General features: G+C 36.1%; 1 protein-coding gene across 1 annotated transcript; it reads right to left on the bottom strand.

Annotated features, from left to right (window-relative positions):
• Nucleotides 1-5,138: 5,138 nt before the first annotated feature.
• On the bottom strand, nt 5,139-24,177 carry TKFC (triokinase and FMN cyclase). The gene is made up of 17 exons (XM_087714995.1): nt 23,753-24,177; nt 19,117-19,306; nt 18,831-18,941; nt 18,573-18,754; nt 17,162-17,240; nt 16,307-16,396; nt 16,163-16,197; nt 16,006-16,090; nt 15,032-15,121; nt 12,419-12,535; nt 11,931-12,050; nt 10,529-10,666; nt 9,174-9,280; nt 8,419-8,522; nt 8,028-8,061; nt 6,235-6,324; nt 5,139-5,768 (listed from the first exon to the last, which is right to left on the bottom strand). Exons 1-17 carry the CDS (start codon nt 23,756-23,758, stop codon nt 5,610-5,612), a joined length of 1,737 nt encoding a protein of 578 aa, XP_087571121.1. The 5' UTR covers nt 23,759-24,177; the 3' UTR covers nt 5,139-5,609.
• Nucleotides 24,178-24,247: the final 70 nt, after the last annotated feature.

The following is a 24,247-nucleotide window of genomic DNA, read 5'->3' as shown; positions in this document are numbered from 1 at the left end:
AGCAACCAGAGTCTCCACCAGACTGTGGGCGAGAGTACAAACATGTTACAATAATGTGACTCTAGTTAACTTTACTTTTTTCTTAGAGCTGTAATCTAATCACCTTATTTTAAGCTGTCTTTCATTAGAATTTAAATATAAGACTTTACATTGGATCACATCTGGCCTAACAAGATAGATCACCTTATATGGCTAAATCATAGGATTAGATCTTATTAGAAAAAAATATTAATTGCCCCTTGATGCTTTTCTTATTTCTTTTTTTTTTGAATTTTTTTAAATTTTAATTGAGCAAAAACACAAAAAAGAATCATCCTTCATTACATCTTGTAGAAAGCGTGTCGATTGGTTACAGATAACTTTCGTGCATTTCTTCCACAGTTATTATTTATAGTTCATATTAGATTATACACTTTAAGTCAAAAATCTTTGTATATCTTACTATCAATGTACCACAATTCTCATTTGACTACAATTATTTGAACATGCTTTTACCTCAAATCATTCATACTTAAAGACATAACTACATAATGTCATTCATTAGTTATTTCAAAAAATCCTCCAATAACATTACACTTTTATAGCATCTTTTAAGTAAAAGTCAATTAATAAAGTTTCTAAGCCTTTCCCCCCTTTTTTTCCAACTCACTGACTAAAATTTATATCCAAGTTACTTTAGCCAATACCATAGCATGTATCTATTGTTAAACAATGCCCATTAACATTTCCTTGTTGTTATTGTAATTGGCTAAGAATCATTTATTTATGCCCCATCTCCTCTCATCAGGGCCCCTACCCCCCCCAAAAAAACCTTACACCTTTATACCAAGATCTAAATGAAAATTTGTTAATAAAATTTATAGGTCTTTTTCCCAAGTCACAATTTACAATTTTTTATCCAAATTTCTTTTACTAAATTGTCAATATATGTATATATCATTACACTGTATTCATTATCATTTCATTATTATTATTATGGTTAATTAATTGTTAGCAATAGCAATAGCAGTTCGATTTATATACCGCTTCATAAGGTTTTCAGCCCTTTCTAAGCGGTTTACAGAGTCAGGATATCGCCCCCACAGTCTGGGTCCTCATTTTACCCACCTCGGAAGGATGGAAGGCTGAGTCAACCTTGAGCCGGTGAGATTTGAACCACCGAACTGCAGTTAGCAGTCAGCTGAAATGGCCTGCAGTACTGCACTCTAACCACTGTGCCACCTCAGCTCTTGTTATCGAGTAACAATTTAATAACAATCTAAAACAATCTAGGAGTTACAAAATTCCTACTTATTAATCACCAATAATAAAAAAACTAATTTTTTTATTACCAACTTTCATTGTCAACCTGTATCTTTCCAGTAACAAAACAGTCTTATCTCTCTTGCCAGTTGTGGAGTCAGTCTTCTTTTTATCTCCTTTATAAGGTTTTTATAAGCTTCTCTCCGCACTTTGTGGCTTAAAGGGTCTCTCAGATAATCTCCTTGCCCACCAGCTGCTACTAAAGTTAACTTGTCTTTGTTTGTCAATCTTGCTTCTGAAAAAAATTCTCTTTTTATGTCTATCATCATTAGTATTTTTTTCTCTTCTGTGTCCTGGAATCTGGGGTAGAGCTCCAATTCGCAGAATTCCCTTTTCCATATTCCCTTCTTTCCATTTTCACCCACATTTGCTCCATTAATAAATTCATCTATTATCTTTATCTTCTATATCTTCATTCTCCCCTTTAATTTTGGGGGCTCCAACCCCATCATCTTTTGCTGTGAGAAAGACTAGTCTTTCCAACTTCTTCTCAATTCTCCCATATCCTTCCAATAGATTTTGAATTCCAGACAAGATATTTTGGAATTTTAAGGTTTCCTCATCTAAGTATTGACCCATGTTTCCAAAACAGAAGAAAAAGGGAAAAAAAACTAATAATGACTGCCACTCTAGTCTTCCAGGCCTCTCTTACTTTTATTTTAAATTGACTTGAACACAAGTTCTTTTATGCTCTTCAAAGGGGAAGGGTTCTTTCTTTCTTTCTTTCTTTCTTTCTTTCTTTCTTTCTTTCTTTCTTTCTTTCTTTCTTTCTTTCTTTCTTTCTTTTCTTTCCCTGCCAAAATAATTCTCAGAGGGACCTGTGAAAACAATTCGTGCCCTTGGTTCTTTATCAGTTTCTGTAAACAAGTTGCAAACCCTTCAGCTGCAAAGTTAGTGAAATCAAATAAAAAGAGATACGTTGTTTCAAAAAACTCCCAGTGACAGTTAATTTTCACCTTCTGTAGGAAACAAAGTTCTTTAGATTTCTTTTAGTGTGGTTTAATAACAAGTAGTAGGAAGAATTGTTAAAATAAAAAGGAAGGTTTTAATCCAGAAGTCAAAAAATAAAGCAACAAGCAGAAAAATATATATCAATCCATTCACTTTAAGAGGAGAGATGAAGAACGTTACGAGCATTTCAATCCACAAAAAATAGTTACAATGACAAAGGAGAAAAAGAAACTTTCCACAGTGATCCCATTAAGATTATTTTCGCCGCTCAGTTCTTTTGTTTAAGGATCTAATTTGGCTTTAAAGAAACATTTCTTTGGGCAGTCTTTAGCAAAATAGAAAAAATACCTCACCAGATGGACTCACTTTCTCTTTTCACTTCCTTCCTTCCGGAGTGTCCCGATTTCATTAGCCTAGGGGCTGCCTGTTTACCGCAGGCTTGAAGCACTTCCCTTGGGTCTATCAGGGATTTTGTGATATCCCTGAGACCAGCAAGGCTTTGTCTTCCTGATCACCATCTCTACGGGATGGTTTAGGTCTCAATGGACCCCCCCCCCCAGCGGCAAAAGTGTCAACTGAGGTCTCAAGAGTATCGAGACCGCACATTGTAACATCATGACGTGGCTCATCCATCTCCTATGCTTTTCTTATTTCTAATATATCTGTGTTCTATGTTGTTAATGTGGAAATTGACCCTGTTTCTTCTTATTTGGGCTAAATCACTTTCTTAATAATGCTAATAGATTATGCTGTTCTCCATAATCAACAATAGAGAAATTCCTGAATTTAATCAAGCAATTTGAACTGAACACACTCAAGGACTGGCCCTTGATATATAATTAAAATAATATGTTGAGCTATTTATAGCATATAGTGTTACCTATTTCTGTTACTTGCAAGCTACATTTACTTAAAGAACCAAAAACCAAACCACTATACAGGTAGTTCTCATTTAGCAATAATTAGGATTAACAACTTAGCCATTACACAAAGTGCTTGCTAAATGTAATCATGTTTCTGGTTATGATGTAACTTCAGCTTTACTTTGTTTTATAGATCTGCAAACCGTTTTAAATATGAGGACTGGTTGTAAAGTTATTTTTTCATCACAGTTGTGACTGCAAATGGTTGCTAAAGGCGGCAGTTACCAAACAAGGACTACTTGTATCTAATGTATCTAGTATGGGTTAATTACATGCATTGCAATGTTAACTCCTCAGTATCATTGTATTCGCTCAAGGTTGGCAGATATTTATTATTTAGAGTTACACATTCTGGAATTCCTTTCTATGGCTGAACATAACCCTTAAGTCAAACATCAAAAATAGATGCTTTCTTTGGGTAATGTCTTGGACGTACATTAGCTTTCCTTTCATTCAATAGAGTTCTCATCTAAAATTGTCCCAAATACTTCCAAAAAAAACAAAACTTTCTCAAGCTTATCAATCTGGTTTTTTACAAATTTGAGTTATAATATGGATCAACTAGGTTCAATGGGTTCACTAACATTATTGAATTACTAAGAGTTTACTTATGATTCTTGATTTACTATGTTCAACTCTGCCCTAAGTCTCTCTGCCTTTCACATGCTGAGCTTAGTTTATTTAAACTGAATCTGTGCTATGTTTAGAATAAGAGGTCATACATTATTTACCTTGTTTAAACCTTAGTAGGGTATTTCCCTTTTTTTTTACATTTTAAAATAAGATGCTTGGCTCCAAAATAGCTGAAAAATGTCTTGAAACAAAGTTAGTTTAAAGGCTTTATTTGGAAATGAATAAAATCTTACGTATATTTATTCTTCTACATTCCTTTTGAAAAATTTCCTTAACCCCATTAAGGTTTTTTTCCAATTTAAATACAGGTAATTTCACTTAATTATAGCTATGCACCTAGCTTTCATTCTGGTTATATAGAATGAGTTCTTGATCATATAATTAGCAAAATATTTAAAATGGTGCCTGCAGTTACCTGGATGAAATAACTTTGGGGTTTTGAGGCAGATCATATGACAAAAGTTACCTTTACAAACATAGATCCTCGGCTGGCAGAGAAATATACCTGATAATTTCTTTCAATCTAAACTATAATGCATTCTTTGTATAGCTGCTCTTGAAAATAACACCCACCTCCCACCACATAAAAGATCTAATGTGTTAACCAGCATGTTACCTGAGTAATTCTACTCTACAATTCTGAGTGTTTCTTTCCAATCCTAGCTCAAAGTGCTTAAGTCCCAGCTTTAAGGATGCTAAATTCTATAAAGATGAATCTTTACTATCATCCGAAGCAAAAGAGACAATCTTGAAAAACTCACCTGTAAATAATCCCATTTATGACGTTCCTGAAAGAGAGGTCTGGTTGCCAAGCTTTCTTTCATGTTATCTAGGTACTAGCTAAACATTTCTAGTGGGGTACATTTTAATTGGTTGTATTAACACCTAAAGCATATTGCCCAGAGGGTAGACAGTTCAAAAATCCTGATCTAGATTTATGATCCCTTGTACCCAAAAAGGATACTGTAACTATGAGAATGGTGAGTTACTGCCAAGGCTAAAAGGCAGATTATTTCAATTATGATTATATAGCAATATTCTTCTCAGCATCTACATATATAAAGCTAAGTTAGATTGATGTATTCCATATTTATAAAAGCTATATTGCATACAAAGAAATATGAAGTAGTTTAACAAATGTGATGATTGCACTTATGAAATTATGGGCTTTCTGTGCTCCTGGGTCAGGGAATGCGATTAACTAGTCAAGAATCTTGTTTCATTCAGTGGCAAGTGAGATCTCTATGTGAAATCAACAGAGAAGGAACAAATGTATTAATTGCAACAGCTCCAGTTGTTTTTTTTAAAAAAAATCCAGACTATTAATCGTGGTTTATGAAGTATTTTATAAAGTTTCTGGCATATTTATATACCTGGTATCTACAGTTAGAAGATCTTTGCATACATTTTACTTAGTTGTTCAAGCTATATTGCTACAATATTGTTTGAATGTACCATTACATAACTTCAGCAAAACTTAAAACACCTCTTGTATACAGCGAAGAAATGCAGTACATAAAAACAACTTGAACAACTTGAAAAGAGGATCCTGCAATCACCAAAATCCAAAAAGCATGAAAAAAACATAGACCCCAGACAAACATAACTCGGTTCTCAAGCATGACATTTCAAGAACAACACCAAATGATGTGCAAGAAAGCTTTGTAAGTTAAAATAAACCTTGTCATGCCAAAAGTACCAGGGTTTAGTAAGGCCTGCACAGCAGGGATAGAATAGTGATGGGACATTTAAGCTAGTATTAAAATATGATTTCTATTAAGGAAGAATATCATGAAGTTACTATGGTTTAGCCTGTAGCCCTTCCAACACTGCCCGGAGAATGGCCGCAGTTGCTACAGCACCAGGATCAGGCTGTTCTAGGTGAGATGAACTGATATAACTCGCTCTGCCTGCGGAAGCTTCCATATTCCTTGTAGATTCAGCAGCAGCCTCTGCCTTCTGGAATAAAAAAGCAACATAAATGTATACTACAAACTTGTTCTTTATACAGATAACACTATATATAATACACAAAGTTTCACATATCAGTTTATAAACACATACATCATTTGGAGTTTAGGCCTCTTTTTTGTTGCTATAGTCTGTAATGTGTTAATATTTATAGTTTTTGATTATTGGTTTTAAAGGCTTGAGGACTTTAGGTGATTATAACCCTGGAGACAAGAAGGATCTTTAAAAACGTCTCTTTTCTATGAGCTGGCAGAAAAAAATGCCAATTCATGCCTTGCCCGACCTGGACCCCTTTCCAAAAGGCTCCAAAGACTTTTAACCTCATATCTGTTTCTATGCCTTGAAGAAGCACTTCTCCAATAAAGAAACAGAAAGAAAACTTCATGTTTCTCATCTTTGCTCTCATTATGCAAAAGTTACTAACTTGGAATTTCACGTATGCTAATAAACTCACATTTACAGCCTTGGACAGAACCTCCATCAGATCAGCCTTTGGGGTCTTCAAAGCTTTGAGTTCTTTTGCAGCAGCCCAGAGTGAATCCAGCTAGGCAAGAAATGAGGAATATTAGACAAACCATAGTGGCAAGAACTACTATTCTTTACTGGACAAGAACTGAACCTTTGAAGGAAATTTCCAAGATTTGTTATAATTGATAAGAATTCCAAACATTTTCAGTTGGAAGTGCTGGCTCTGACAGACAGAGAAAATGCCAACTAGAAGGGAAAGGGGGAGAGAGAAAAACGCTGTACAGGTAGTCCTCAGGTTACAATGAAAAGTGGGACCATGAATGTCCTTGCTAAGCAATGTAAGTGTAAACCATAACATCATGTGAGCATATAACTTGGTTATAATCCCAGGTCTGTGCAGGTCATTAAGCCAAAAGCAGAGGAAGTCCCAAACGAGGAGCATGGGTGGCCTTGGGAAGACTACTCACAGGTCCAGAGAATGCTGTGGGCAGGAGAAAAAGCATCAGGAGTGCCCTATGAACTTCCCTGCTGGTTTCCCTATTGACTTTGCTTGGCCAATAGGGAAGGCAATAGGGAAGATCACAAATAACTTGGCCTGCCTTGGCAGCAGTGGGAGGAAGATGTTAAAGGTCAGCTGGGGTGACAGGTAGATGACAGTGAAGGGCAGCCTGAAGAACAGAGATGGGAGAAAGATGGGAAGGGAACTGAAGCACATGCTATGGTCATAATTGCAGGTGAGCTGCTAAGTGCCCAATTTCAATCATCTAATTTGGGAGCACTGTAACAGAACTTTGAGAACCAGTCATAACTACCATTCCTTCAGGACTGTTTTAACTTTAAATGATCACTGAATTAATTATCATAATCCAAGGACAACCTGTACATATGTAAAATTATTTATATGAGGCAATACATACAAAAGTATAGAATATTACCCTGTAGATTTAATATTCAGCATATATTTAATACAGTCTTGCCATGTAGAATCTTGGCAAAAATATAACTGAAAAAACAGTACAGGGAAATATCTGAAATATCCATTGCCAGCATAAATATTATGCTCTGCATAGTTCAAATGTACAGTTTGTGATATATAGTACCCAGAACTGAAATGCTGTTCTTTTATATAGATCAAAAAGGAACTTGGGAGCCTGAAAATGTGACTAAAAAGCAACATGAGCATTGAAAAAGAGAGCACATCTGTATTAGATAATGTATTAGAAACATGAATCTTAGCTTTCTATAAGAAAGATCTCAAAAGCAGCCCTAAACTCACTTAAGCAGGCAGAAATCCATTTCTGACATCCAAACTAGTTTTCAATGTTAAGCACACTCCAAGGAGCTGTAGTGGTGCAGTGGTTACAATGCAGTATTGCAGGCTAATTCTGTCCACTGCCAGGAGTTCAATCATGACTGGCTCAAGGTTGACTTAGCCTTCCATGTTTCTGAAGTGGGTAAAATGAGGACCCAGATTGTTCGAGGCAATATGCTGACTTTGTAAACCGCATATAAGTGGGCTGTAAAGCACTATGAAGCAGTATATAAGTCTAAGTGCTATTGTTATTGCTAATCCTGCAGCACTGATCACCCTCCCCAATGTCAATAAAGCCCTCTCACAGCTGTAAATAATCCCATTAGTAATTCTACTAGCATTAAATACATCACATATGTTATTATCTGCAATTAGTATAGCTAGTGAAGGAAAGAAAATAGGGCTGCCATCATGATACTAACAGAAGAAACTCAAAGACAATAAGGATAATGGGATAAATTTCTTACCATGGTTCTGTCTCCTGGTACAGCTCCTCCATATCTGTCAGAGGAAATATTTAATAGTATAGTTTCTACAATATGTTGGCTATACATCTTCACAAATCTTGTACTCCATGGGTAGTTCTTATAGCATATTTGTAAAAACTGGCTTTGCTTATGCAAGCAATTAAACAAGTGGTAGAAAATATTGTAGTTTGGAGGAGGAACTGAGAGCCATAAATAACAAGATGATGCAACAAAGTTACTGGGATCACATCATGTACATAAATGCTATTTTCTCACAGTTGTCTTCCTTTACATTCTATAAAAATGATGCCACTCTTACATGTGAAAACACATGAAATGTTATCAAATAATAAAGGAACACTTCATCAGCTATAATTAGAGTTATACTCACCGCATCATAGCACTGATTCCAGCATCCATCGCTAAAGACCAGGCTGCTAAGTCATCATCAGTCCGTAGAGACTGAGCAGCTGCTGTCAGAAATAATCCATAAAGCTGCAAATGAAATAAATTTGAATACATTTATTTGCTGATCTCACATTACATGGCTTAAATTAAAAAATAGGAAAATTGCACATGTAAAATTTCATGATTACAAAATATAGTATGTTGTTCTGTACATTCTTCCATCTACCTAATATCTTTAGATCTAAGAAGTCCTCAGTTTTTCCAATTTATAAAGTAGTATGTTGTTTTATTGTAGTCTATTAAACTAGTCTGACTGAACTATACATCTGAATGTTTCATTCTTCTGCCAGTTTTCCTAAAAGGCGACATTATTATAAATGCATATTTTCATGTTTATTTGATTATATTTCTTAATCCATAAATTAAAGCTTGATTCGTAGTAATTTGGGGAAATCTATTTACACTTCTATGTACATAACAAAATAGAGTAGTTTGATGTTGCCTTCTTTTGAGATATTATTCCAATTTTGCATATGAACTGAGATTCATCTTGAGGTTTCTTGGAAGTTCCCCATTCAAGTACTACCCAAGTCCTTTTTTTTTTCTTTTTTGAGAAAACTTAGCCTGGTGCTGTCAATTAAACTAATAACTGAAAAACTAACCGCTCTTTTCCAGATCTAGTAATTCTATTTGCCTTTCATTTTTAATTAACAGCTAATCCACTTGGCCAACACTCACCGCTCCTGAAGAGCCTCCCATCGTTTCCAGGAGCAACTTGGCTAGTGAAGAGAACAGTTGGTAAGGTCGCTGAGGCAGCGGTTTAGCATCTAGCCAATTCTGGATTGCTGTGAAGGAATAGTTATGGTTAGACATGAGAATCCTCCAGCATATTTTGGGTGCAGACATCCTTTATGCTGACACAACAACTACACCATATCCTAAGAGCAAGCTATGCAGTTTATAATTAAGCAAAGACTCATATTATGAGATCCAAGTTTGGTTCAGGCTTGAGGTCTATTCTGGTCAAGCTAGCCACCTTACAGCTGTCACTCATTTTACATTTTTCTTAAACCCTATTTTTAAGCAATGTTCCAAGAAGTGTTATTAAACAGGAAACTTAGCAGATTTATAAAACAGCTGTCCTGACATCCATGATTTGGTATGGTAATTTACAGTACCAGGAGGAAAGATGCAAAATTACTCCAGAAGCAGGGAACTTTCCACTGCCTTTTTAATCCCAGATTGTATTCAACCACTGACATCCTTGAGAATTCTATTAGCAACAGAATCAGAAAAGAATTTATGGAGCTCAGGATTGAACTGTGGAGTCTTTGATGGTCTCTGAGCTTGATTATTTACTTCCAGATGTTTCACTACCCAACCAGGTAATAGGCTTAATGATATTCCCTAATTGGATGATGAAACATCTACAAGCAAGCCATCAAGCTCAGAGAGTTACAAAGGATTCCAGAATCAGTTTTCTTTCAAACTTTCAAATTATTAATTTTAAATGTGTCCATAATACAAAATTCAGAAAATATATAATCTCCAATGCTGAGAGAGGAAGAGCAACAGCTCATATTCACCATATTGTTTTTGTTTTAGAGAAAATAGTAATAATACCCAAAGCTAGTTTGAATTATGAATAACACAACAATTTGTTTTGCTCACTTGCAAGATCAATCATGTTTGGTCTGATCCCCATATCTTCATCCTTCCATCCCAATTTGCTCTTGATTTAAATACAGCAAACACACAAATTTGATAGTGTTTAGGCTCCATTTATGACCTTTATTACTTCTCAACCCCACCTCCCAAATCTAGTTCATATTTTGGAAGAAAGCTTTACTCTTTTGGGCATGCAGCTTAAACCTTAGTTAAACTTTTTATCAAACACACAAAAGCCAAAATTTGTTCACACTGCACGCTATACACACTAGGGTATTTCATGCTTTTATTGCTCTGACCAAAAATGAACCAAACTTTACAAAAGAGCTCAACTGAATTCAACACTGGATTTTTAAAGAAAAAGTGTGAGGTTGTCACATGATATAAGTTGACTCCAAGGCTTAGAGTATGATAAGAGAACTAACCAATGGCAGCCTGTGCATGTGTGTTTCCACAATCTCCATCACCTGCAGCACGGTCAAGTTCATTGAGTTGCTCCTGTAGGCTAAGCATTTTAGAGCACACACACTCCAGAATCAATCTCATGTGAGGAGAAGATGGCACTAAAAAGAATGGAAACTATTAGTTCTTTTGTTACAATAATGGTGAAGTTTCATACACTCTGTTTTACAGAAGTACCAATGCTGCTCTTCACCTGTGTTTCTTGTGAATATATGTACAGAAATATAAAATCAAACTACACAGATCACTTAGCCAAATCAATCACTTTATCAGAAAGTTGTTAAAGAAATTTAAGTCTGTACTGGATGGCTCATAAGTTATTTACTTGATGAATGATGAAAAAGTAGAACATTTGTGATAATTCACTAAAACATTATTGGGTTTGAAATGAAGTAATCTGAATATTCTGCATGTTTGTTCTACTGGCAAACCTGAAGCTGCTTTTGGCTCTCTTCTTCCCACAGAAGATAAAAATCACAGACCACTGTTTTCTCCCTTTCCTTTTTCATTGTAATTCCCTCTTCAGAGTGAGCATCAGTCAGCAATTTGGATATTAGCCTTATGCTCTCCAGACTGAATTGCAATTCTTTTGAAAGGAAAATGTGGTGTATAAAAACAAAAACCATTCATCCAGAGCACTGGAACTAGAGAGATGCAAGAAAAGTACTCTGGCAATTCTCTATCTATTGTCCCACAAGCTAATATATATGTAATCTGTCAGTTCTATGTCACAAAAATATTAGGAGACTAGGCTCAAGCAGAGATGGAAAAGAGAACAGAAATCAATGCAAGTCTTAGTGACTTGCTCTTAATTACCATATTTTTTGGAGTATAAGACACACCGGAGTATAAGATACACCAAGGTTTTGAAGAGGCAAATTAAAAAAAACAGCCAGTTTTTTGCGAAAATGGGCCCATTTTGTTTCAAAAAAAGAGCATGAATAGCCTTTAGGAAGCATTGCAGAGTGCTGCTGGGGGTTTGGAGGGGCAAAATTGAGCAAAAAACAGCCCATTTTTCATTCATTTCTGCCTTTCCCATACCCCAGGAGCACTCTACAAGCCTCCTAAAGGCTATGCACGGCCATTTTGGTGAAGGGATGGGTTTCAGGAGGCAAAAAATGCTGTATTCAGTGTATAAGACACACCCAGATTTTCAGCCTCTTTTTTGAGGGAAAAAGGTGAGTCATACTCCGAAAAATATGGTAAGTCCTATTTGTCCAATCATGATATAATGATGCCTCAGATCTTTTATCCCCACTCTGTGTCTCAACCATTACCTAGAAGCCTGGATCAGTCTCAGCTGTTGACATGAACCAGGCAAAGCAGAAATTCCATTGCAGCTATAACAGATGTTTCAGACTGTACCTTTTGTTGGCTCAGGCCCTTCTTCTTTAGGACACTCTTTGGGTGCTGGCCTCTCTCTTTTCTCTCTTGTCACAGACATCCTGACAGGTTTTGACCAGGCAGCAGCTGTAGTATCTGAATCTAGGAATTTAAATACAATTGTGGACAACAATTGAAGATAGTTTCACATTCACGAAAGAACATAAACAAATGAATTGTTGAGAATTTCCACCATTTTTTTCAGTGTAAAAGAGAAACATATTTGGGAACAATCCCTAAATAATCAAATCCAGCATAACAGAAGTGGAGAGCTAGCTAAGATACTAATTAAAATAAAAAGATACAGTACACCATTGAACATGCTAGTTACGTATCTGCATTATGCATTCCCAAAATGTCAAAAACACCATCTTGAACTGATGGTTCCACAGACATATTCTGAATAATTAATACACAATATGTTTTCCCAATAAAACAGTGGGAAGAAAACCAACATCTAAGAAAATTACCAAGGAGGAACAAGAGTTCTTCATCCACTTGAAGAAGGGTAAGGGAGACACCTGCCATTTCCAATGCAGTCATAAAGGAACCAACGTAACACCGGGCGATACGAAAACCTCTTCTCTCTGCAATGATGAAGCAAAGAAAACTTGAAGAAGAACCAGGGTGAAGAACCAAAATGAGAAGGAAAAAGAAGTAACTGTCATGAATGAACCAGAGTAAGAAAAATGAAAACTAAATCCATTTTAAATAATGCAACGTTTGGGAAAACATGAGAAGGTTAATCTTATATAAGTAACTGAAAAATAAAGAAAACAGTCCATAAAATTTCAAAAGTGATGTCACTACAAGAGGAAATTCAATTCTTGGGTCTTATAAGATTCAAAGACCTCATGAATGGAATTGATTATGAAATTTGGGGTCCTTGGTGCTTTCTGAGTTTGGTTGTTTTCTTGCAGATGTTTCATTACCCAACTATGTAGTTAGACGATTATGGTTATGATCATGGAATATTTTCACTATTTTTTTTTACAAACGCCTCCCTCACCTTCATCTTCAGAAAATAAGGAGGGCTGTGTGGCCTTTAAAACAGTCTGGTGGTATCAGAACTGCATCAGTAATTGTTTCTCATTTCATGTGAGCCTGAGCCTCTAAATTTTTCCTCCTTTTCCAAATAGGAGTAGTCGTACCTGAGACAAGACAATATCCATGTCAGATCTATTTACTAAGGCTTTTCCAACGGAGCTGAGAAATCTTGGCATTAAAAAAAAATACTACTACCAAGATCCCTCATGAAGAACTTGTGCTTAAATTTTGTTATTTGTTTCTGAAGCGTGAATTCAAGTTACAAACATCAATTCATTATGAATATACCGTGTTAAGACGGGGTCTTATTTTCTTTTGACCTACGGAATAAGCACTTGGCCTTATTTTTGGTGAAGTCCTATTATTTTTGAGGTGCAGGAGACGGCGAGCTTAGTCACCTAATCACTGCTGCTGTGTTGCAATATTTTCAGGCAGGGCTTATTATCCATGGAGGTCTTATTTTGGGGGAAACAGGGTACAAAATTCCCATCAGAGATTATCATAAAAGTATCTTTAGACAAAAAACAAGTAAAGATGGTATCATTGACAAAAGTATCATAGTAGTATGGAAGAGAAAAGTAATGTATAGATATACAAACAATTGCTTACAAAGTAGACATTATGAAAATTTGCAAAATTTTAAAAGTTCTAGAAAACTATTTTTTTTTAAAGCAGAGAATCTCGCAATAGCAAACCTGAAATTTGATGGTGTGATTTTCAAGTACAAAAATATGAAAATAAAATTGGGAATGAAGTCACTGGACAAAAGCCTTACCCTTTCTCAGTATTAAAGTCCTGTCGAATGGAGCCAAAATGCCTCCTCCCCCAAACAAAATTCAGAGCAAAATTTTAACTGCCCCCTTCTTGGTAATCATCACATCACTGAATAGACTTTTGCAAGTTGAGAGGATGAGTTTCTACCCCCATACCAAGGGAAGATGTCTACTTTTATTCTAGTAGGATATGAGTTTTGGTGTGGAAGCATCCAATTGTTTTTCTGTGAAAGACAGTTTGAAGAATATATTTTGCTCATTCCAAGTACTGCTGTCTTGGTAATATAATTAACCCCGGGCCAAAATAACAGTTCCTGTATTTTCTCCCTTCCTCTATATAGATATTCAATTATTTGCCTGGAAACAACTTGTCATGCTGATCTAAACATTACGGGTTGATTTCTGCCCAGGTTACATTTTAATTACTATCAACGTTACCTATATGCTACTAAATTCCTGTAACCTTTAGTGGGGCAAAATGATGTACTCTAGAACAAAATGTTATGTCCAAAATCTGGGACCAATGACTTCCATGGAATTGAAATCTGGCAATTTTTATAAAACATGTTATGACATAAACATTATCAGAAAGTAGTTATGATGTAATAAAACATCATAAAGTAGTGAGCCATAGTGGCACAGTGGTTAGAGTGCAGTACTGCAAAGTACTGCTGACTGCCGACTGACTGCAATTTGGCAGTTCAAATCTCACCAGGCTCAAGGTTGACTAAGCCTTCCATCCTTCCAAGATGGGTAAAATGAGGACCCAAATTGTTGGGGGCAATATGGAGGCTGTGTAAGCATCTTAGAGAGGACTGTAAAGCACTGTAAAGCACTGTAAAGCAGTATATACGTAAGTCTAAGTGCTATTGCTATTTCCCATGCTGATATTTGATTGTGTAATATAGTTCAACATGAGCTATTTTCAAGACAGATACACTATCTCTGAATGTATCCCAACATTTCCAATTAAGGGAATTCACTGGAAGTCCTGAGGAATCTGGTAAGGAAATATCTCTGAAATGCGGACCTGATAAGGCACATTGTCTAGCTATTTCAAAATAGGATTTGTGTATTTATTAAATTAAATCTTACATGTTAGGTTAATAAATGTACCCAAAAGATCTGAGCTGTTTATATGACAATGAGTTTAATCCCAAGTAATTAAAGCGGAGGTATGCAAAGCATTCAAAGGCATGAATACTTTGTTGGTAGTTGGATGTTTATTTTCATTTACCTTACTTTCAATTAAAAAAAACTTACCAAGAGAGCAAATAGCAGATCTAGCTACTATATTCAACTCAAGATAGGATAATCCACCCAGGTTGTTCACTACCAAGACCACAGAAGAATCTGAAAGCCAAAGCAAAGATTGATATAATTGAAAGGTGTTTCAAAGGGCTGAAAGCCTAATATAAATAAAATCTTCAAATATTAATACAGAGGATGATTTAAGTACTGGATTTGTAAATGGTAAATTATCACAACAGTCAAAAATACCCCTAGGATTGCTGATCACATAAATGTAATTCTTGACTTACGAATTTCACTTTGTGACCATTGAAGGTACAGTGAAACTCCCAAAAGGTACTTACAATCCAAATTCAAAGTTCTGATGCCTACCCCCTGCAGTAATGTGATTGCATTTGGGCTCTTAACATCTGGATCACATTTATGGCCATCTGCAGAATCCCACGCATTGGGTATGACATTTTTTTGCCAGAAATTAGCATTTACTTCCATTCCAAAACAGCAGGTGTGGACAATGGGCTTGATTATTGACCACAGTGTTTGCTTAATGATAATGTTCATTTCTCATTAATCAGTTCATTTAATAACTGCCACAAAAAATGTCATAATATCAGTTCAGTCATGTCGGTGCTTCGACTTGCAACCATGGTGACATATAGACTCCTTATGAGTACTGATAATGTTAGTTAGTTTGGGTAATGAAATGTTTGCAAGAAAACAAGCAAGCTCAGAGAGCACCAAGTATCCCTCATATCAACCCTGAGCTACAAATATTCTCCTTTAATTGGTATGGTGACATATAATAGAAATTCTGGGCTCCAGAATTCTTGTAAGTCAAGGAATATCTATAGTAAATTCACCAAAAAATTCTGTTCAGGTAAAAATTTATTACACTAATTACATTAAAAAAAATCGCACCAAAATAGTTACCAGTATCCTTTGAGAACTTTGGGGAATAAGAGGTATGTCAGTCCAAAGTTACTCACTAGGCCTGAGTTGCACATGAGAGGCATTGGAAGGGTTGGTCATGTGATCCAACATTATGTTGACTATCTGATGTGCTGTTGTCATCTGTGAAAATGATACGTGTTAGTGGACAAGCTTACACTTCTAGGTATGTAAGATGGGTCACAGTAAACTTACCTTCATTCTGCGCACACCTGCTTCCCCATGGATTCCTGCAGATAAAGCAAAATATCTTCAGTTATTAGTTTCTTTTTTAACAAAAAAAATTAACATACCATTCTAAAGAAGGGGGATAGACAAAAGTGATATACACGTTCTTACCTAAACCCAGCTCAAGTTCATCATCTGCAAGTTGGAAGGTTGGTCTGGATCCCGGGACACTGCAAGGGGACAGACTTATCCCAAGAGTGCCTATGCAAATAAAATATATATTAAAAAATGCAGCTATACCAGGTAGCATTCAGCATCAATGTAAGAAAATAGACTAACAAATATATTTATCATGTTGGAATATGGCACAGAATTCCAAACAGTACTCTAATTTTACTGTGTAGCATGGAATTAGGAGAAACACCACAGTAGAATACTATTCATACTATAAGATCAAGTATATCTTTTAACAAATGTATTATTCTTACTATTGCTTTATTCTATTCATCTCAAGAAAAGATATGCATAATATTTACATTCCATAGTTTTCTCATAAGCCTTCTGTCAGAGAATCTAAATCTAAGAGATTATGTCTAACCTAAAGCCATCTTTTAATTAATAACATTTGTAACTGGAATTTAAAATCTGGAGTGAGTTATTTCCTCATTATAATTGCTACTTACTATACATTATCCTTGCTTACCAATCATTTGGTCAGCAACTGTTGAAAATTGTAATGGTATTGAATGAGTGATACTGTCCTTGAAATTATGGCTGTTGCATGCTCCTGATTCCTGTGATTGTGATTGAAGTGCTTGGCAACTGGCTTGCACTTATGAAAATTGCAACGTCCCATGGTCATCTGAATGCCATTTGCAACTTTCCCTGCTGGCATCCCACAAAGCAATGGGGCAGGGAAAGTCACATGTTGTTTAGGATGGATGGATGGATGGGCAGATGGATAGACAGATAGATACAGGAATGATTTACATTCAATCCAGAAACTTATTCTCAAAAAACATTTACCCATTGCTCCTACAATAGTAGTAATTCTACGAGCAATTTCATTCAGACCAACACCTGCCTCAGCTAACGCTCCAGCCATCTAAATATAAACAAGAAAAAATGTTACATGGACTCAACATAATGGCTTTAACGGGTCATAATTCAATATTCTACCCAAAAGAGTATGAGATGCTTCTTCCCTAAAAAAGAAGGACAATGCTTGTGAATAAAGTATTAAGCTGTGATTCAGTGAATGCACTATCCGCTAGAATTTACTTGAAGTCTCCACACTTTATCTCTACAATAGTATAATAATTTGCAATCTGAAAATTTAATAATTCCAAGACAGAATGTTGTCATTTCAGGATTATATTTGTTAAAACATGGATTTATTATAATGAGCTTTGTTTCCACATACTGCCCCATGACACTGTTTCAATTTAGTTTCATCTATATTTAGAAATAAATAAATTGAGTTCATAAAACTATTTCCTATTACATATGTGTAGAATTGTAATATAAAAGTTTATGACAAAAACCCATTACAATTATTAAAATTGTTTTAAAATGTAAAAAAGTAATTAGTGCAATTAAATTATGGTAGATTTCTTTTCCAATGTACTTGCCTCCAATTTCATTGCTCATTACTTCTTACTCTTTTTCTGTGCTTTGTACAATGTTGAAAGGAAATAGCATGATAGGTGTGTCTATACCTAACTATGAAACATTAAGTTTTATTCAGACAAAAAAGAGCTCATATAAAAAGTAGATGAAATACAAAACTAAAACATTACCAGAAAATTATGATTTTAATTTTTAAATTTCATATTATATGCATTTATCCTCAAAATAATAATAGTTGGTGATAATAATATCCTGTTCAGAGTTTTAGAGAGATTGATAGTTATATTTTTAAAAAATGATATGATATACTCAGTTACATAATCAATTACTGAAATACTGTATTTTAAATATCACAATTGTAAACTCTGTTTATTTACTGATAATATATTTCTTTACCCATTACTTTTCTTTTTTTCTATAGTTATTATTCAGTTTTTCCAAATGCTTTAATAAAATAAAAATAAGAAAAGCTTTGCTAAAGATGTATGAATTCTTGTAACTATAAGAAACATCAGCAGAAACAAACAAATTAATACTTCATGTATATTTTCTGAATAATCTCTATCTTTAAATCTAGACAGAACTGTTTGCAAATTTTCTCCATATTCTCAAAGCTAAACTTAGTGATCAGTCATCAAATACTGATGCTGAAAGGCTGCATGTAATGAATAGCAAGCACAAATAAGACAAAGTACTTGGGATTATGTAACATTTTTCAATAGAGTGTATAGTTTGATATTGCTCCTGTGCAATGAAAGCATAGCCAATGACAATATTTGCCTTCAGAGCAAAGATGGACAACTCTTACCTTATGTACAAGCACTGTGCCACATAGGCCTCTCCTGCCAGTCTTCTTCTTGGTGGCAAAGGCAGTGTCATCACCAATTATCACCATCTGCACAGCGATCTCTTCTTCCTGTGCCTGTTCCAATGCCAGCCCAAAATTCAAACGGTCTCCTGTATAGTTCTTCACTATTAGCAATGTCCCAACTATAAAAGAAAGAATTGAATTGCCTTCTGTTCCTTATCCAGATAGGATGTTAGTCCACGAAAAATGCGACCATACCTGCTCCAGCTTGTTTCACAGTCCGAATTGCTGCTAAAATGCTACCCACTGCAGGGGAAGTGAATACTGGACCAGCGACCACTGCAGTGAGCATTCCTTTTCCAATGTATCCTGTGGAAAAATGATAGACAGGATGGTATCGTATCTACACTTGGAGTATCTTGCATCTTAGTTTTTCTACAATTTTACTGAGGCTCAATATAAATCAGACAAATGAATCCCAGTTCAAGTCTTCACTTCTTTGTATTCAAGACTGAAAAACTTTCCAGAAGCCCATTCCACTAACCTGCATGTGCAGGCTCATGTCCTGATCCACCGCCAGAAATAAGTGCAACTTTGCCCTCTATGTTCTCTAAGTCAGAACGTAGTGCCACTCTATGCCCATTTAGAAGTTGAAGATTAGGATTGCATGCGACTATTCCAGCCAATGAATCATCTGCACAACTCAGAATTGTGTTCACTAGTTTCTTGGAGCCCTAAAATAAGGAAACATAACAAGAGATATACTCGCCCTTCCACAGAAAGCAATTCCAAATAGATAGCAGCTTTAATTTTTAAATATTAAATCGTTTACTTAGATGTCAAAGTGAATTATGATTCTTCTGTGAGATCTGAAATATAATTTCTACAAAGACATATACAAATTGTATATGCTACTTGAATATCACATCTCTTAATGATTATTTTGCATTACTAAAAACAAAACATTACACAGTAATACACACATATAAACCTTGGAAATTTCAGGATAGAAGAATTTCAAGTTTTTTATCACTTGTATTTGGACTTAGTCAGGATCTTAGAGACTATCCATAGGCATGATATAAAGAAGAGGTGTTTGATTCTGCGCACATTCATGCCAACATGGATTCCACAATCATCAGTATCAATCAATACCCAACAGGACTTCTCTTCCCAAATCCAAGATAATTGTATTTATAAGAACACAAGAGCCTTGCTAGATCAAGCCAAACCATCAAGTACAACATTCTATACCTATAAAATCCAATTAGAGATATGTTAGAAGCTCATGAACAGATGGATAGTATTCTTCTGGCACTGGCAGCTGGTAAAGCATATAGTTTGACATTCAGGAGCTAGCCTATAGCCATCAAGACAAATGACTCTCTTCTCAATAAACTTGCCTAGTTCTATTTTAAAATGGGTTACAGCGCTGTCCATCATAATATCTGATTGTACAGCAAATCCCACAATTGAATTCTGCACTTTTAAAATTAATATTGCATTTTTAATAACTAGATCTTTCTGAACACATTTTAATATATGATTTAGCATTCCATTATTTTGAAAGAAATTATTATCTCTATCCCCATTTTCCATACTACTCATGACCTTTGTCTTTATCTGATTCATCTTCATTTTAAACTAATATCCTTAAACATTGCAATCTGTCCTTTTAGACAAAGTTATTTTAATTTCCCAATCATTTCCCTCTACATTTACCTACTGTGTGAGATATGGTGAACAGAACTGCCCACAGAATTCTATCTCACAATTATTTTAATTCAATTTTCTTTCTAATGAAATTCAATTCGATATTTTTGCTGGAAGTAAAATGGAAGCTGCTTACTATTTCCACCCGCAAAGGCCCTCAAAATTACTGAGTTGCCAATAGCAGCTAAAATACAATGAACTTGCTCTCCTACAAAGATGGTATTCCATTTCTTACCAGCTGGTGACTAGTGCAGTGTTTTTCAACCACTGTGCCGCGGCACACTAGTGTGCCGTGACATAGTGTAAGGTGTGCCGTGGGAGAATTACTTTATATATAGTCAATATAGGCACAGAGTTAAATTTTTTTAACATTTTCTAATGGTGGTGTGCCTCGTGATTTTTTTCATGAAAAAAGTGTGCCTTTGCACAAAAAAGGTTGAAAAACACTGGACTAGTGAGTAACCTGTGATTATTGGAAGGAGTGACAATTGCTTGTTGCCACTGGGATTGTAGTAGATCATTCATTGCCAAAATTGCATGATATACTGTGTAACTGAAACAGTTAAATGCATTTCTAACATATGTCAACAAACTCCCACTGAATAATCAGGCATATTACCTATTAGAATAAACTAAGCCTGCCTTTAACAGTATTCTATGTATAATCTTTATCAAACCCTTTCCTATCTCTATCAAGTGTACATGCAAAGAGAATGCTTAGTTTAGACCAGGGGTTCCAAATCTTTTCTATACCCCGCACCCCTAGAATCTTCTGATATATTCTCATACCTCCTACAAAAGTAAATAATATGCATATAATTATGCATATACACAATAGTTTTGAAACTTCTAAACCCAAGTTTTCGTACCCCCTGGAATATTGTCTCGCACCCCAGGTTGGGAACCCGTGGTTTCAACATTAATTTAAATGCTTTTAAGGGAAAACAAATACGGGTGTGTAAAGGGTTCTGTGCACAGGTAGGATTGGATGATCTGTTTCTGAACTAAAATTCAAGTGTTGGAGTGAAAACTACTAATATTCTAGTAGTGATGCTTCACAGAACATAGGAAAAAATCACTGTCAATGTCCTTGACTTCAAGCAGAGCATATCCAACTGGCCCATTCACCTATTAGCCTTCCCAGCACTTTCCTTCTGCCCCTTAACCACCAATATTTTAGCTACAAACACTGTAAATCCAAAGAGGGGAAGCTGGGGAGGGACAAATGTTGTCCTACTTGAAACTGAAGGCAGTAATTACAATGGCTAAGAGGACACTGAAAAATGAAGAAGCTAGGAAAATTATTGGGCAGACTGATACACAAGCTGTGTTGAAGAGTAAGATACAAGGTTTGTCAGTCTTGCCCTGCTTTCGCCTCTGGATTTTGTCTTTACTAAAATCCAGGGCAGTCAAAATGTTCTGGTTCTACTGAATTACTCTCTATTTAGATCTATTAGGCAGAATGTCTGAAACACATTTTTGTACAGAAAATGTTTCACAACTTATGTACAAACTAGAAACAATGCATGTAGCCACTGTATAAAGGAGTACAGAGACAGTTTTGAAGAAAGTATTTAACAGCCATCACATAAACATTAAGTTGGTCTGAAAAGGGGAGGAAGAAAACTCATGTTTACTCTGCCTTGAGCCTCTTTGGTATAAGACTGGGGGAGGGAGAGGGGGGGGAAGGAAACTTTGTCAGGCTTTCAAGATTCTGTTGTTACACAAGGACTTTATACCTTTATATTAGAAGACTTCATAATAGTCCTAATGAGTCTCTTTCCTGACTTTGCCAATTTAAAAGGTTTATAGTATGCATATCAGTGTGAACAGCAGCTGACCGGTGATATCAGCATAGGAACTGCATGACCAGAGCTGTTTTTTCTCCCATGGCTGCTTCATGGCACAATCCTCCTCACATTTTCAGTTGCCCGGTTGATTTTGAAAACAGCTTTGAGTATTTTTCTGGAAAAGTGCCAGACCTGTGTTCAAAAGCAGCCTACTTATCAGCTAATAATCAGGCCATTTTAGGCATGGATTTATCATTACTGTACTCAATATCAGATGATAGTCAGATGTCCTTTGAATGCACCCATACAAAACCAGAACTAATTTGATGGATGGTTAAATAGTGTTCTAACTGCTCCAAACTCATCTTCTTCTTAGTCATATTAAGGAGAGCAATTGTTAAGTGTTTTCCTGCTGGCTGGCAATTTGGTAATAAGGAAAGAAACAGAGCTCCATTCTGATGTCAAGTAGTTCATAAAATCTCAAAATGTGTCCTAAATTTTATAACAATTGGTTTGTGAAGCATGTGCTTTTTTGGTTACTTTTATACAACTGATCAAAATACTATTATTTCAAGCAAACATACAATTTGGATTAATCACTGTGTTTGAGATCTGACAACAGTACTCTTTTTCCAGTGCTTCTGATCTTCCAAGTGTTTTGTAACTGTTGGTTAAACAGTTGGTAACAACATGAACCTGACCCCAAATTGTTGCAATATTATATGTTCCTGTTCATTGTATGGTCAGCCCCACCTTGATTTATTCCATTTTTATTTTACCTCCTTAGATCACCTTATCATTTGTTTTTTACCTGTCATTTTCTGATTCCTTTAATATTGCCTCTTGCTGCCAGTTTTCTTATTATTTTGCAGTTAACTGCTGCAAAAATATTTTCATTAATAATGGAAAAACAGACAAAGCAGAATACTGTATTGGAAAAAGCAAGACATACAAGTACACCAGATGAGCTGGATTTCTAGTAATTACTAATATTTCTGTTTTTTTTAATTTATACACTGCTCCAAGGAAAGACTGGCTAAAGCAGTGGTTCTCAGCATGGACCAGATGACTCCAGGGGAGCCATGTCATTTTTCTAGGGGCCAAATCAATATATGTGAAATAATTCAGATAGCGAAGTCTTTTTTATACTAATGCTAGGAAAGGAGTCACAGAGGCAATGAGGCTCATAAGGGGGCCATGAGCAAAAGAAGATTGAGAATTCATGGACTAAAGCAGAGAGAATAGAATAAACAAAATTGGAAGGGACCTTGAAGAATTTGTAGTTCAACCCCCAGCTCAAGCAGGAGACCCTATACCTATACTATTCCAGACAAGTGGCTGTCCAGTCTTTTCTTCAAAGCCTCCAGTGATGGAGCCCCCACAATCTCTAAGGCAAGCCTGGTTGATTGCTCTCACCGTTAGGAAATTTCTCCTTAGTTCTGGGCTGCTTCTCTCTTTGATTAGTTTCCATCCATTGCTTCTGTCTTGCCTTCTGGTATTTTGAAAAATAGGTTGACCCCCTCAAATATTGGAACACTGCTATCATGGCACTCCAGTCCTTCTTTTCAGTAGACTAGACATACCCAATTCCTGCAACCATCCTTGGCATGTTTTAGCCTCCATAAGTTTTAGCATCCCCGTCTTCTCCCTCACCCCAAAATATACCAGGTCTCTCACCTGCATGATGCCTCAGGTTTCAGTTCTAAAAGCCAGCCAGCAAAGTACCCGGGTGTCACAATAAGAACCACTTTTCCGACAGAACGGATGGAAGATGAGACCGAGCTGAGCTCACTAGGACCCTCCGCGGACTTTGGCCAGGAATGCAAATGTTGCTCTTGGACCAGAGTCTGAAACAGACGCGCGCCACCTGCCAAGGAACGGAGGAAGAAGCTGATTGGCAGAGCCCAGCGCGCGCTCTGGCAGTTGGCCGCGGGGGTCGCCGTGTCGTGCACGTACTCTGAATGAGCTACACACTGCTAAGTAGGGAACAAGGAGGAGCTCGCGCTGGAGCCCAGAGGGTGGATGCGCTAACATATTAGGAGCATTTTGCCCCTCCTCCGCCACCAATCCAGCTGGCGCACCACAACTCCGTTTCCTACCGTGCTTTGGTTGGATGCGCGCGCGCGCACGCGCATGAGATAAGGGCAACAACATCCGTCCTCCAAAATTCGC

The sequence above is a fragment of the Thamnophis sirtalis genome, unplaced genomic scaffold (assembly GCF_051295495.1).
Source record: "Thamnophis sirtalis isolate CommonGarterSnake01/CBP01778 unplaced genomic scaffold, rThaSir2_p1.2 scaffold_1, whole genome shotgun sequence".
In the NCBI taxonomy this organism is placed as follows: domain Eukaryota; kingdom Metazoa; phylum Chordata; class Lepidosauria; order Squamata; family Natricidae; genus Thamnophis; species Thamnophis sirtalis.
This window is presented reverse-complemented; position numbering and strand designations above follow the sequence as displayed.

Excerpts from the sequence above, each read along its gene's own strand:
- TKFC (XM_087714995.1), bottom strand. Across the intron at positions 8,062-8,418 it reads GGAATCAGTGCTATGATGCG|ATATGGAGGAGCTGTACCAG; the intron begins GTGAGTATAACT and ends TTCCTCTGACAG. Across the intron at positions 5,769-6,234 it reads TTCTGTCCAAGGCTGTAAAT|AAGGCAGAGGCTGCTGCTGA; the intron begins GTGAGTTTATTA and ends TTTTTATTCCAG.